General features: G+C 46.7%; 7 protein-coding genes across 7 annotated transcripts; 3 read left to right on the top strand and 4 right to left on the bottom strand.

Moving 5' to 3' along the window:
- Positions 1 to 20: 20 nt before the first annotated feature.
- Positions 21 to 269, bottom strand: CCOS01_07263 (glyoxalase/Bleomycin resistance protein/Dioxygenase superfamily protein; the record flags this gene model as incomplete). Its single annotated transcript, XM_060455430.1, has 1 exon — positions 21 to 269. A coding segment is annotated over one exon (249 nt), but the record flags the coding sequence as incomplete, so codon positions are not given.
- A 1,768-nt stretch (positions 270 to 2,037) lies between these two features.
- Positions 2,038 to 2,818, bottom strand: CCOS01_07262 (uncharacterized protein; the record flags this gene model as incomplete). Its single annotated transcript, XM_060455429.1, has 3 exons — positions 2,038 to 2,080; positions 2,124 to 2,597; positions 2,649 to 2,818. 3 exons carry the CDS (start codon positions 2,816 to 2,818, stop codon positions 2,038 to 2,040), a joined length of 687 nt encoding a protein of 228 aa, XP_060313321.1.
- A 443-nt stretch (positions 2,819 to 3,261) lies between these two features.
- CCOS01_07261 (uncharacterized protein) lies at positions 3,262 to 3,408 on the bottom strand (the record flags this gene model as incomplete). The annotated part of the gene is made up of 1 exon (XM_060455428.1): positions 3,262 to 3,408. The coding sequence occupies one exon, from the start codon at positions 3,406 to 3,408 to the stop codon at positions 3,262 to 3,264; it is 147 nt and encodes a 48-aa protein (XP_060313320.1).
- Positions 3,409 to 4,809: 1,401 nt separating this feature from the next.
- Positions 4,810 to 5,472, top strand: CCOS01_07260 (uncharacterized protein; the record flags this gene model as incomplete). Its single annotated transcript, XM_060455427.1, has 3 exons — positions 4,810 to 4,959; positions 5,048 to 5,283; positions 5,346 to 5,472. The coding sequence occupies 3 exons, from the start codon at positions 4,810 to 4,812 to the stop codon at positions 5,470 to 5,472; spliced, it is 513 nt and encodes a 170-aa protein (XP_060313319.1).
- Positions 5,473 to 6,625: 1,153 nt separating this feature from the next.
- CCOS01_07259 (uncharacterized protein) lies at positions 6,626 to 8,302 on the top strand (the record flags this gene model as incomplete). The annotated part of the gene is made up of 1 exon (XM_060455426.1): positions 6,626 to 8,302. One exon carries the CDS (start codon positions 6,626 to 6,628, stop codon positions 8,300 to 8,302), a length of 1,677 nt encoding a protein of 558 aa, XP_060313318.1.
- Positions 8,303 to 9,077: 775 nt separating this feature from the next.
- CCOS01_07258 (MFS transporter, metabolite:H+ symporter) lies at positions 9,078 to 10,738 on the bottom strand (the record flags this gene model as incomplete). The annotated part of the gene is made up of 2 exons (XM_060455425.1): positions 9,078 to 10,433; positions 10,487 to 10,738. The coding sequence occupies 2 exons, from the start codon at positions 10,736 to 10,738 to the stop codon at positions 9,078 to 9,080; spliced, it is 1,608 nt and encodes a 535-aa protein (XP_060313317.1).
- Positions 10,739 to 11,704: 966 nt separating this feature from the next.
- CCOS01_07257 (uncharacterized protein) lies at positions 11,705 to 12,874 on the top strand (the record flags this gene model as incomplete). The annotated part of the gene is made up of 2 exons (XM_060455424.1): positions 11,705 to 12,412; positions 12,470 to 12,874. The coding sequence occupies 2 exons, from the start codon at positions 11,705 to 11,707 to the stop codon at positions 12,872 to 12,874; spliced, it is 1,113 nt and encodes a 370-aa protein (XP_060313316.1).
- Between the last annotated feature and the right edge of the window lie 1,419 nt (positions 12,875 to 14,293).

Below are 14,293 nucleotides of genomic sequence, written 5' to 3'. Positions count from 1 at the left end.
CATAGTTCCCAATCATGGTCTCAATCTGGTTCCCATTTGGATCCTTGTAGTTTGTAGTACAAGCTCGCCGTCACCCCGTGATTAAGGCAGAGGTGCGGTTCCACCCCACCCGCTTTGGCGGCGTGGTACATATGGGCTAGATCGTTGAGAGAAGCGAATTTCAGGGTGATGTGGTTGAGTCTAATAGATGGCGGCGGGTTATTTGGGCTGGTGTCGTTAAAGGAGGAGGAAGAAGAGGGAGAGGAAGAGATTGGTAAAGGGGAGTCTAGGTTTAACCTCAATCAAAGCTCCGTTCATGGGTGTTTCATTCCTATTTAAGGCCTTTTTTAGTCAGACTATAGCTCTAAACCTCGAGTTATTATAAGTATCGGCTGTGATACAGGATAGAGACTGCAAGAATAGTTATCGAATAATTATTACTTAATTGTTACAGAGGGTTTACCCTCTCCCCCCCCCCCCCCTCCTAATCTTTAATATAAATGGTAAAGTTGAATGATAAAGCATTGATGAGCCATTAAATTATGCAATCCTTGTCACTTAGTATTTTGTTTTGTTTATTTATCCTATTTTATACCGTAATATCCTTAAATAAGGTAAAAAGTAATTATATTATGCTAAAATTATATAACCGTATATAGTACCCAGTAGAATTTATATAATACCCTTTTATAAAATAGTATAATATATAATCTAAGATTTAACCCTTTTATTTATATATAGCCCCCCGTAATATTTTATAATTTAAAGTAATTATGCTTAGCGAGGTTTAAGTACTACGTTAGTAATATAAAAAATAAGCTAAGTAGTATTCTATATATTTATAAAGAGACCCTTATTATATTATAATAAGTATTACTATTTAAAGTAAGAAGTCGTATTTTTTTAATAAGTTAAGGAAAATAATATATAGTTATAAAATACGTAAATAGAAATATAGTATAATATAATATAAGTAAGTAATATTAATATTAGTATTATAGTATAATAATACTATAAGTAAACGTAATAAACGTAAGCTTTATAAGGCTATTAGTATACATAGCTTATTATATATCCTGTTCGAACGAGCCGTATTAATATACTTATTTTATAAGATTAATATCCGCTAGGGGAGCTAATTACTATATTAATAAACCTATTTATATAGGTGGATTTAGTTTAAAAAGGACTTTTTTAAATAGTTAGTTAAGAAGCGAACTATATAGTACGTCTTATTACGTTAATTTACTAATATAAGGGCCGAGGGGGGCACCCCGAGACCTCTATTATAGCCGTATTATTTAGTAATAAATACGGGTCTAGTATTACTATAGCTAGTCCCGTAAGTATTAGCTCGATTTTAATATATATATATAGGAGTAGGGGTTTAGATCCTTATTATTAAGTTATTTTAAGTAGATATTAGTATAGAACCGGGAGCTCTATAGTATTATAATATATATAGACTACTTTTTACTAAGCTAGCCCCGGACGAACTTAGTATAAGTAAACTATAGCGTGCCCCTGCGTATAATTAGTTAATAATAGTAGACGTGGTTAGGTATCTTCTCCCTTCTACACGAGTAGCGGAGGTTCGTATCCGCATGATGGTACAGACGGTGGTATGCAGCGAAGTCCCTATGGCCGGACCTAGCTGACAGAAGCCAGTGGAGCTGCCGCCGCGTGAGCGACTTGAGCTCCGGTTGTTACTCAGTATCGGAACAGCCTGTAGTTACTTACAAGCAGATATTAAGAACAAGTAGATATCTAACAACATGTAGACATTTGATGATGAGTAGCTACGTATTAGTGAGTAAATATCTGAAACCTTAGTAGCCCTCAGACTTTCCTGATTGCGCGCTTTTGCCTAGATCAAGGTGATGCTTTGTGTCGGTAGATCTTCTATCAGCCATCTTACGGTGGAAGCATTCTTTGGATATTTGTTCCTTGCTGCTGGATGCCTTAAGCTAGCCAAACCGACTCGCCTGTAACAATCGCTGCTTTGTTCTTTCTGAACATGGATAGCATTAAGGTCGAGCAAGGAACGGTTGCTCGTGGCTAGAAGAATGAAGCAGCCAGAAGTTTCTGCGGGAGTGATATCCGTGATATAAGAACCGCTGTCCGAACTGTAATAATGGACATATAAGTGATCCAGATTTGTGATAAAGGCGTCGTACGGATCAGGATACAAGTTACCAAATGGCGAAGAAGATTCGTAATCGCCTGAAACCCGGGATGCGGCAATATGAGCTTGAGCAGCGGTAAGCAAAGGGGTTGCGTCTAGAAGGGGAGCCTTCAATGTGATCGTCGCCTCTATGCAGTTGGCCATGTGACTCGGACCTCGGGTGGTAACTTTGGTTGCCTCGACTTGCGTACACTTCAGTGATATGTTGAAATCCCTTGACCATTCGACTTGGTATGGTGATGAGGCCCAGGACCAGGACGGATAGCGGGAGATTCGTGAGTTTGGAGCCGTGTAGCTCCATCCCTGCGTCCAGAGAAGATCAGAAAGTAAAGTCTTCTCCCACAAGCCAACCAGGTATCGATCCTCGGGGGGCCGTAGAGATTGCATTTGTTCCGCCAGCCCAGATAGGGCAGCCATCTTGTCCTGCTCCTTGCTGAGTCGAAGCCTTGAGTATTCATTTGCTGTCCGATACCACAGAGATTGTGGGTTTTTCTCAAGGATACCATATGGAACATAGGGATATGCCCTCCCGCTCCATTCATCTTCGGAAGTAAAATCTTGGTCGTTGTCCACGCTCTCGCTTTTCTGTGAAACCCGGCAAACCCATACCACTTCCTGGGCACAGAAGTGCAGTACCCGCCGTGAAAGTCGCATTTCCTGGTAGGCCCATCCACGACTCAAAAGTGGCCAGTCTGGGCTTTCTCTTATTTGATGCTCCCTCGACATAAGTGGAAACTCAGGAAGTTCATGGCGAACATATGTATCTTTGTACCCTGGAGAGAGTTTTGAGACGTACTTGTCACTTGTTTTTCTGAAACAACCACCAGACGCGTCGCTAGAATTTGTTGCTGCGATTGTGAGATATGCGTTTGCATAAATATTGGCCATTTGCGCAGCCTGTTCCGTCCAATCTGCTACGGAATCTTGCAAAATGCACAATGAATCAATCCACAAATACGAGACGTCTAGACGACGACAGACTGTGATTGCATCCTGGAATGTTGCATCAAGTTGATGCCAAGGTATGTTTCTCTGGTGATATTTGCTTGTCTCTTTGGTGGTTTTGGTGATTTGGGCGCTTTCACCCCAACAATATCTCAGGCATACATAACGCTGCTGCCCAACGTTCTCCCGCAGAATAACTTGATTCTCGCTGATCTGGAGAAGTCTCTTCGGTGAAGCTCGTTGATCATGCCCGTGCTTGCCACTTTCATAACAACACTTGTGACTTGAAATACACTCATTAAGCCAACCTTTGATTGTTCGAAAGGTTGCCTCGGAGCTTGTGTTTCCTGGAAGGTGAGCAGCAATCTTTTTTGACTGTAACGGGTTTTTTTCCTGGCCTATGAAATCATTGATCAGCCGTGTGAACATAGACGAAAATCATGGCATGGTAGACCATCTCCCCAATATCCGACATCTGCTAACAATCACTGGTCGTAGTGTTTAGTGTGGAGCGATTTACCATCTGTAGTGAATATATCGACCCTTGTATCTTCGTACGACTCCATACAATAGACTCGGAAGGCATGGTCTTGGTGAATGCTGATTTTATAGACTTGCTGCGCATCAATCGGAGCCAATCTGATACATTGATCGAGGAAGACGCACCGAGAGCAGCCGTTTCGTATACCCCGCCGGAGGTTTCCCCACTTCACAGTACTTAGCCGCTCCCGCTTCTCTTCATCGCAGAATTGACAAGCCATGTGAAATCGCGGTACTGGAGATTCGGATGGGTAAGGCCGATACGCACTGGTCTCGGACTAGCACTGGAATGCTGTTTTGAGAGGCTCTAAGCTCATTAGACTCTACAAGCAATTGCAAAGTGCATAAATCTATCAGCGTTCAGATCTTCACCATGAGAACGCGGAGTTGCTGATGAAGTACTAATAGATGAACGCGTTTTCCATCTTCTCCTCCTATTTTTCTTCTGTCTCCTCATCACTGGAAATGCAATAATGACTCAGGCAGCAGTGTCTTCTGAGCGAACCAATGAAAGGTACCCACGTAGCCCATGAAGACAGCAAATCTCAAAACGCATTGAGCAAAACAGAGAAGATACTCAGAGTTGTTCTTGGCATTATGGTATCAGGCGTGCGTTGCCATTCCGTAAATCGAGTAAGGTAAGGAAATTAAGCATCTATATCAGTACAGGCCTCTCCTGGCTCAGATACATAACCAAGCGTCATTCAGGTCTGTCTACCTCTGCGTGAGCTCTTATTTTCTGCCATCACTAAGCCCCGCCTGCCATCCCGCCTTGCGTGCTTATGTCGGGCACAGCTTGTGGCGCAGGCGTCGAAAAAATGCTGCCTCGTTCAGTGGCTTAGCAGCTTCGCCCACCTCATTTTTGGTGGCTTTCTCAGTTTTTTTCAAGAACAATGTTGGTGTAACAGACAAAGTATGCTACCTGCCGGCAAGGCGACAAGATGTCTCAGGAGAAGACGAAAGCGTATGGGGTCCTATTTTAGTCGTGTGGCTTTAGGCAGACGCTCAGAAATGTCTCTTTCGATGGAGGCCTCCTGTCAGATACATAAGATCAACCTATTGGAGAAGACGAGCTTGGGAAGTTCAGCTTCTTCTACGTCTGGTACGAAAAAGTTGGCCGTTAACGACACTGCCTTAATTCATTATCCGAAGCCTTCGTAATGATCAGACTTCACTGGTTCACCGTTCACGGAGTCTACCTCCTCACCCAATTTGCTTTTACGATGGCTGGCATCGTGGCCTTTGTATCAATGCCATTGGAGTTCAATCACCCGATTTCGCCCGCAATTCCATGGGGATCCTCTGCTCTAGTGCGTTGAGTTTCTCGGTCCCTCCCCTCGCAAAGCTCACCATTCAGAATCTTTTCGGACCGTATGCTGACCATTGGAGCACTTTCAGAGCTGTTTTTCACTCTTCGTGAACACGCTCATTTTGTCCGCAATCTTTTCATCTCAACGGCCAAACACCTTGATGACCGAAGAGAGTCGTCTGAATAGCCGCCGCATCACACTCCTCATCAGCGCTTTATTTGCTGCGGGATTCGCCGCCGCAGACTGGGTTCTTGCCCTATCATTTCACAAGTATGGATCGACTGGCCCCGAAAAGGCGGCCGGCGTTGTAGCCGGGGTGGCTTCGTACGTGAAGAAATACCTGACTCCCACTCAATAATCTGGATCAGGCTGACCAACTTACGTAGATTTGTCGCGGTCGCTGTCATGGTAGTAGATATCTGGAAAATCTGCGCAGATGCCTCAGAGGCTCGGGCTGCCGAGTTGTTTGACCGAGAGCAGCTTGCTGATGTAGAACCGTTTACTGATAGTTGAAGAGCCAGAAGGGTGTTGAAAGGCCGTGATAGTTAAGGGAATTGTATCCCATCGACTGCTACAAGGCGACAGTACAATGGTCTCCAGCTTTTCTCTAAATTCTCCGAGATATGAATTTTTTAATTTGCGGATATAGTAGAAATAAATCGGAATAACGCTTAATTAATTCTTCCCCCGCACTCGGATATACTGTCGCCTTGTAGCAGTCGATGGGATAATGTTGCATCATAATCTAGCTCCGCGACATCATCGATACGTACCTACCACACAAAGTAAGCTTCTTCATCTTCATCTTCGCTTGTTTAAGAATTGAATTGAAGAGAGACGCTGTCGGATCCTTATCTCATCATGGTGCAACGCACGTTAAAAGCATCTGCTCAAACATGTAGATCTTTTTAAATACTTCCTCACGTCTGGGATGCAAAGGTGATGAGTAAAAAAATGAGGGTTCCCTCGCGCCACAATATTGGGACATTTGGGGCTAGATCGCCGTCTTTGGAGTATGGATGCAGTGAATGCCCCGAAAACCAACAGCCTGATTGTGAATAAAGAACGCGCGGACGTACATAAGCGAAGGAATGGCTGACCTCGAATGTCTTACAGCTGAATCAGGTCTCAATATGCGATTCGTCGAGCCAAGAAAGTCGGCCTGACACTGCCGCGGGCCAATAAAGCCACGCGTCTGCTACAGGGAGCACTACGCGTGATCTACCAAATGTCCAAGGGAAAATGATTTGATAATCGGAACCGACCTTTCCAAGTTACTTTTACCTCGCAAAGGATGATGTCGTGGTTGTTCCGAGCACGGAAGAAAGACGACGGCTTTTCTACTATTGAGGACTTCGGCGATCTGGACATACAGCAAAAGTGCCGTGGCTGCAAACAGATTCGGGCTCTTTTCGATTTCCACAGGCGCCATAACATTCTTCCACCCAAAGCTGTTGTTTTTCACGAAGACTATGCCTCTCTCGACAGGTGTGCTCAGCTCTGCGTCACTTGCCGTATCTTTCGTCAGGCGCTGCTTCTCGAAGGCGTCACTGCCGACCATGCTGCTGTGTTGGGGCGTTCGTCAGGGTCGGTTTGCGCGAAGTTGGTTGATGAGGATGGTGGCTTTGCGATAAAGATACACGTCAACGAAGAAGGAGAAAGCACGATGCCGGTGGCGACGGTCAGCTGTGCACCGCTGATGGACCCGAAGCCTCCTATGAAGCTTTCGGTGAATTCAGAGGACGATAAAATCTTTCAGCAGATTAAAGATTGGCTCCGCGTGTGTGAAAAGTGTCACATTGACTGTGGCAACCTCGCATATTCGGACCGCATGCCCACTCGGCTTCTTCACCTCCTCTCTGACTCACGAGCGCAATTGGTCGATAGCGAGAATTTGATGAACGGCAAGGCCCTTCGTTATACGGCACTGAGCTACTGCTGGGGCACTGGCACGTTCAGTGGTGATGAGAACGAGCTAATCGAACAGGGAAAAACGCTGAGGGCCAACTTGGAGAGTCGATATCGACCGTTTGACACTGCAAATCTTCCAGGCACAGTACGCGATGCTATCAAAATCACCCGGCGATTGAGCGACCCAGATAACGAGCTTGAGCTTTGCTTCCTCTGGGTTGACTCGCTGTGCATAATCCAGGATGACGTCCAAGATAAAAAGGTGGAAATACACCGTATGCAGGAAGTCTATGGTAACGCCGCTGTCACCATTTGCGCGACAATGTCGGCTAAGGCCACGCAGCCGTTGCTAACGCCGCGTCTCGCGTGGTCAAATCAAATCAAGCCATGCCGCGTCGGCACCTCCTGGCTTACCGTGAAACCTACGGCGCCTGCTGGTCTCCGATCAAGAGCTCCGTTATTCCTTCGGGCATGGACGCTTCAGGAGGAGCATTTGTCGCCGCGACTGCTTTTCTGGGGTGGTCAGCGATTCAGCTGGGCTTGTGGGCGTGGCGAGTATGCCGAGCAGACATCTTCTTCTGTCTCTCTAGATACTTCTACCATTCATGTACGCAAATTTCTTGCCGAGTGCCGTATATCGGAACCAGAGGAGCTCTGGCTTGCATGGAACTCAGTCGTAGAGTCATATACGGCGCGGAGCCTGAGTAACCCGGCAGATAAATTCGATGCGTTGGCGGGACTAGCGACGCGATATTTGACTGCTGTTTCCGGAGACAACGAGTATATGGCAGGTTTATGGCGGGCAACATTTGCGCAGGACCTCCTGTGGCGTGTTTCAAGACCACCGGGGCTCGACATAGGATGGCCAGGCACGGCAGGAATCCCAAGCTGGTCTTGGGCGAGTCTTCCTATTGGCCTGGGGGCTTGTATGTGGCACAAATTTGAGATGTCGACTGAGCTGGAGTTACTCGGCGACGGTTCAAGTTTGCATGTCGAGCCATCAGAAGCGGTTGCTCAAGGTGCGCAATTGGTTCGTGTCCGTGCTCGAGGGCTCCTAAGAAATCTTTGGAGCCCCGGATCACAGCTTCGAGAGTGGGGCGATATTTGTGTCTGCGTGGACGGTGTCAATAAGTTCAGCTTTGGTTCTAACCCGGGCCAGGATGTCCATGCTGTCGATTGCCTCACAGGCAAATTGGTTGTGTATGAGGCGCGAAAGCAGGAGATTGTCGCCGAACTGGACTACTGCAGGCTCGCGAAGGACGTCAATGAGAGACTGTTATTGGAGGTTCACTGTCTCGCCATCTCTGAACATGGAATGCTTCTGCTGCGCCATCAGAATGACACAGGTTCTTTCGAAAGAATAGGCATTGGCTTTGGGTATCGACGAGATTTCTTCAAAGGGCTGGAGAAGATAGAAATTGTTCTGGAATAAGCAAGCATGCTAGCGAGAAATGGTTTGGTTTACAGATTGGAGTGATGTGATGTGATAAAATTACTCTTCAAGAACTCAATTCGTAACAAAAGAAACGCCGTAGGTGAGGATATAAAAGTAGCAGAACTCCGGCCTTATAGAGATAAGCTGAAGACTTATCACAAGTTCAGACCCATGACATCGGATTGACAGGTTATATCATCAATCCCCGACTCGTTCCTGAACGTTTTGGGGGTGTGAGCTAAGGGAGCCCATAACTCATTATTTTGTTGGAGTCTATTGCCTCATACGGCGATCTCATGCACCACTACAGTCCCATCATCTTCTAAACACCTACGCTTCTTCTAATGGCCGCTAGATCTTACTTAAGTATACTAATAACACAAGTTCGTACGTCGTTCGAAAAACTAAAATAATATCTTCAACTATACTTTTCGAAATACCATTATTATTCAACTTTTTATTACTAGATAGCTTTAAGTAAATTGAAATTCACTAACTAATTTTAAGTAAAAGATTTATATTAATAATATTAATAAAGATTAAACGAGATAAGTCGTTATAATACATTATAACCGCGGGGGCCTATAGGGCGCGTGTTAGTTCTAGTTATGCATACTAGGTCATGACACTTTATAATGTATTTATAATTATTAATACTATTTATTTAATATTAGAGTTCTAACTTTTAGTATCATATTTACTATAACTAGTTAGCCGTGATATATACCCTAGTTTGTTCAAGTGTCTATGAGAAACAGAAAAATCTCAAACTTTAAGCCGCAGCGCGACCTCGGGTCTCATAGGGCAGGACTAAAAAGATTAGACCAGCCAAAATAAACAAGGCTGCCGAAACCCAGACGGGGTAGTCATTGTCAATGCCAACATACGCCGCAATGATAGGAGCAATAAGACCACTCAGGCGGTTGAACAGGGCTACTAAGCCATTGGCAGTACCACGAACTGGAGCAGGAAAGAGTTCTGGAGTGTAAGAGTACAGGAGTCCGTATACCAGATTCTGAAAGAAGGCAATAGCGCATGAAAAGCCTAGAACACCAGCCTGGGTAGTGGCGCGGGTAAACAAGAACAGGAAGACACCAGTTGACAAGCAAGCGATCGTTCCAGTACCCTTTCGGCCAATACCCTTCAGGTCGACAGTGAAACTGCCAAGGAGCGAAGCTGGGATACCGCAGACAGCCTGGATGGCATAAGTCCGGTACACATCGTTAGTGGATTTGGCACCTGAAGTAACGCCCTTGGTCTCAAGATAGATAGGGATGAACGAATTGTAGAGCGGATAGGCCATCCCAATAGAACACCAGAGGAAGATCATCAAAGTTGTAGAAAGGGCCATACGAGGGCTGGAGAAGAGCACACGAATTTTGCTAAGTGAAAGCTTGTGCAAACTTCTCTTGATGATGTCCTTGTTGGTATTGTCCGGCGCAGTAGTCTCCGTGGGGGTAGCATTCAGTTCAGCGTCAATAGACTCGAAGTGGGACACAGTGAGCCACGAGGTCTTCCCATCTCTGGCGGCGATCTTCTGAATAGTATCAACAGCCTGCTGATCTAGGCCCCTGCTGAGAAGGAACTTGGGAGTCTCGTATACTCGAAAGAAGAATCGAAGAAGGAACATGGTGAGAGTAATACCACCGAAAGTCCAGTAGGTGTAGCGCCAGCCCAAGTTGTTGCTGTATGTGCAGCCAGCCTCAGACTTTGGATCGCATGAGTAATTGGCGATGAGCGGCCAGGCAACCAAAGCTGCTACTGCCTGTCCAACTGACCAGAAAGCAGATTGCATTGTAAGGAGGTACTGGTGAGTAGCAGGGATGTACTCCAGAAAGATAGCGCTATCGACGGGTTGGTTGCCGCCGGTACCAATGCCAATGAAGGCAGTGAAGATAGCAAGGGCTACGAAGTTGGGACTTCCAGCTCCGATCAAGCCGCTGACTGAGGAAATAAGCAGGGTGATGTTGAAAGCCAAGCGGCGGCCGATGATGTCGGCTGTCATGGGCCAGACGGAGGAACCAACGACGAGACCGGCATATTTGGCGAGGGTAAGAAAAGCAATGCGCTTTACTTGGAATTCGTTTCGAACGGGGGGACCGATGATGGTGATCGCCTGCATCCAGAACTAGATACCTGTTAGCTGTCTTCTCGTAAGCTCATGTGGGATCTGACACTCACATTATCCACAAACCATCCGAATCCAGTCATGGCAAATACCTTCCATTGGAAGCTGCCCATGCTGATGTCTACCAAAGCTTGGTTCATAACAGCGACCTTTCGTTGATAGACTTCGCTGACGCCGGAATCAATACCTCGCATATCAATTACGTTTTCGCTAATCATCTCGACTTCTCCCTTGGAGTGGGAGATGCCGGTGGCAGTTTTCTCGACGGGCGGTTTGTCTTCAACATCTTTCTTGTCAGGTGCCATCGCAATGATGTGAATCCGTGAGCGGAAAGAGAGATACACAATAACAAGATAGCCTGAGGTAAAGATAATCGAGAAGATTGAGAATAATGGTATGGCTGATCTTTGTTCCAGGGATCCCAGACTTGACATGCCTATATATCTTGCCCGTCCAAGGTTTTAGCAACAGCTTCATTTGATAGGTCAAAGTCAAGTTGGAGATCGGGACTGTGCGCGTGGTAGATTCTGGGTAAAGGCGATAAAGGCAAGGCCCTAGATTCGAATGGATATCAATCCAATTTCGCCATGTTTTTCCCAAACAGGAAAGGGAACACGGTCAGGGAAGAGATAATGACTTTGTCACCTTGGACAGCCTCGGTGCTGTAGTCTAATCCCCTGGAACTGGCTGACTGTTGGGTCGGCGCCTCGAATACTCCATTTCCGGTTTAGCGCTATCTGCAACGGCAACCGAAGGATTGCGTAAACAACTCGGTATTCGGATTGTTCCGCTTCAAATACTCCAAACTTGGTATAACGCGGATATGTCACCTGCAACCTTCGCATTTCACACTCCGATCGGAGAGAATCTATTTTCCTCTTTGGGCGGCTGAATTACTCTTTCCATGGTCAAGTGTAGAATTGTACTATTCGTGACTGGTTTGACTGCCGACTTGTTGTTTCATTGCGCTTTGAATACCCCAGCTATGGTATAGTGCGTGCTTGCTTTCCCCGCACTTTCTCTATGTTTGAGGGAATAGAGGAGTCAGAGTGGACATTGGAATGACCCTGTGTATTATTACTGGACATGGAAATTGCTAATTCCTGTCTATGTTTAGTCGCACGGATGTATATATATATATTTCTATATACCTATCTACTGGAACCACCAAACATCGGATAAGATAACATTATCAAGCTACAACTTTCCCAGTCGCATCTTGATTGAATTTTGTTCTCTCACCTTTTGTCTAGAGACCCTAAACGGTCGCCATGGCTCCTCCCATCTCTGTCGAAAGCGTCCCCAGCCTGGACGCCTTCATGCCTGGCAAGAATGACACTTACACACCGAGTTTTGCTCCCTTCAACCCCGCTCAGCATTTAGCGTATTCCCCTCCCTCCAAGGTCCTGACCATGAAGGACCTTGCTCTAGAACCGACTGTCCTGTCCCCCATCGCAACAACCGAGCCTTTCCCGCTTCTCTCCCAGGAGGCAATTCTTCGTTATCGCCAAGACTTATTCAGCAAAGATGTCCTGGACAACTGCCTCCATCACACTCGCCCTGGATCTGTCCAGCTTCGAGGCATGGCACCGCGTTACTCCGCTTTCATCCACGATCTATGGCATTCCCCCGAAGTTCTCAGGATTGTGAGCGATGTTGCTGGTGTCCAACTCGTTCCTGCCATGGACTATGAGATCAGCCACACCAATGTCCAGCTTGGACCAGGTGGTCTCGATGCGGTTCGGAAGACACCCGTTGTACCTCCTGAAGCTACTGAAGAGGCTATCAAGAACTCTGAGGCCGAAAAGGGCCAGGTCAGAGCTGTCACTGATCAATCAAAGCCTATTATTGAGTGGCACAAGGACTCGCATCCTTGGGTCTGCGTTGTTATGCTCTCGGATGCTCGTCATATGACTGGTGGCGAGACTGAGTTGATGAAGGGAGATGGTACCACCGTAAAGGTGAAGGCGCCGCAAATGGTAAGCATTAACGAAAGATGAAATACGTCTTTCAAGCCTGACGTTTACAAATTGCAGGGCTGCGCCGTCCTTCTCCAGGGCCGTTACATCTCCCATACCGCCGCTCCCGTCGAAAACATGCCCGAGCGCGTCACAGTCGTCACCTCATTTCGCCCCAAGAACCCGCTCCTTGTCGACGATACGACCAACGCCAACGTTAAAAACAAGTCTCATTTGACCGAGCTATACTACCAGTGGACCACCTACCGATTGGAGGTCATGGCTCATCGTGCTCGTAGTGCTTTGACCGAGTTGCAGGAGAGGTATGCGAAGAACGTTGCCGAGTCGGATCCTGAGGGAAAGCCTGGTCTCTGCAGAGTTGAGACAGTGAGTTCGGAGGATATTAACAAGTGGTGTGTGGAGATGATCAAGTATCTTCAGGATACCACCAGTGAGATGGGACTGCCTGGAAACAAGGCCTAGAAGATTGATGGGTTATTGAGTTTAGTTAGTACTGCTGCTAGCAGCCTATCCTCGATATGGAATGCAATCTTTAGAAGAGATAAGCGATGTGGTAATGATCTTGTAGAATGTCGAGTCTTCACTGTAGTAAATACGCTTGTGTTGTTCGGTGATAACGCGAAATCTGATGATATGATTTGTTTTGATTGTTTTAAGCAGGCAATACCTTCTAGCTTTTAAGCCTTTGCAAATAAAAGGACCCTTTAGCTGAGGCATTTTGTGCTATTCCACTTGGGGCATTAGCTCCATATCTATGTCTCCACACCAAATCACTGGGTCCAAAGATAACTTGCTTTTCTCCGCCCGCCCTGCCGATGTCAAAGTCGAGGTCGTGCCACGGTCACACCAAGAGCCGCTCCTCTATAGAGAGATGAGCTTCAAGTCTTCGAATAAAAGATCGAGAGATGGCTGTTGGACATGCAGAAGAAGGTACAGTCTGAGCCCGTCAGATTCGCTTGCTTACTTACACACCCTAGACGAAAGAAGTGCGATAGCGCAGTCCCCGTATGCGAGAATTGCCAAAGACTGGGTCTTGACTGTGACAGGGGCACTCAGCTTGTATGGGAAGATGATGCGCGGAGAGACGGTATGAGAAGAAGAGGTCCCTTACCTAGGAAGTCGACATCTGAGAAAGCCAGAGGGATACCAGTGTCCACTCCCGGCAGCTCACCGTCCAATGCTCTCATGCTCTTGCCAACGCCGTCGCCTTCGCTTGGTTCACTCAATACGGTGTCGGCTGAGGACTTCCGACTGTCCCCCAGTTTGTCTGACTGGTCGTCCCATCTTGACCCACTGGACAAGCAAATCCTGGACCGCTATACGAAGTTCTTCTCGACAACTTACCCAACCTGCAAAGATGCCTCTAACCCTTTTCTCAAAGTTCTGATACCACTGGCGATGAGACATCGAACTGTTCTCGATGCCATGCTTGCCCTCAGTTGTGTTCAGAGCTGGGAGAACGGACAATTCACAATGCGTGCCCCCATGCTACGGTATAGAGCCAAGGCAATTAGAGGATGCAGCGACCTCGTCAGGAAAGTCATGTCAAACCCAGAGGCCCGCGAAGACGCATTCAGCCAAGGCCAGAATACCTTGATTCCAGTCATCACCACACGAACCACGGAGATCGTTGAAAACGATGGTATCATCCCGCTACTGGCAACATCCGTTCTACTTATGCTCTATGAGAAACTCCACGGAGAGGGTAAAGAAAACGGAACAAGCCACTTGCAGCTATTCGCTCAGCTCTTCCCGTCCCAGCTCTTCAGCAACATTTTGGACAGACTTACGCAAACTTCCAAGACGGGTTATCAGACCGACGCGATGCTTTTTCTTTCCAATTCATTCCTATATAATGATCTTGTACGGTCTACGTCACTG

The sequence above is a fragment of the Colletotrichum costaricense genome, assembly GCF_030867565.1.
Source record: "Colletotrichum costaricense strain IMI 309622 chromosome Unknown Scaffold_7.1, whole genome shotgun sequence".
NCBI lineage: Eukaryota > Fungi > Ascomycota > Sordariomycetes > Glomerellales > Glomerellaceae > Colletotrichum > Colletotrichum costaricense.
This window is presented reverse-complemented; position numbering and strand designations above follow the sequence as displayed.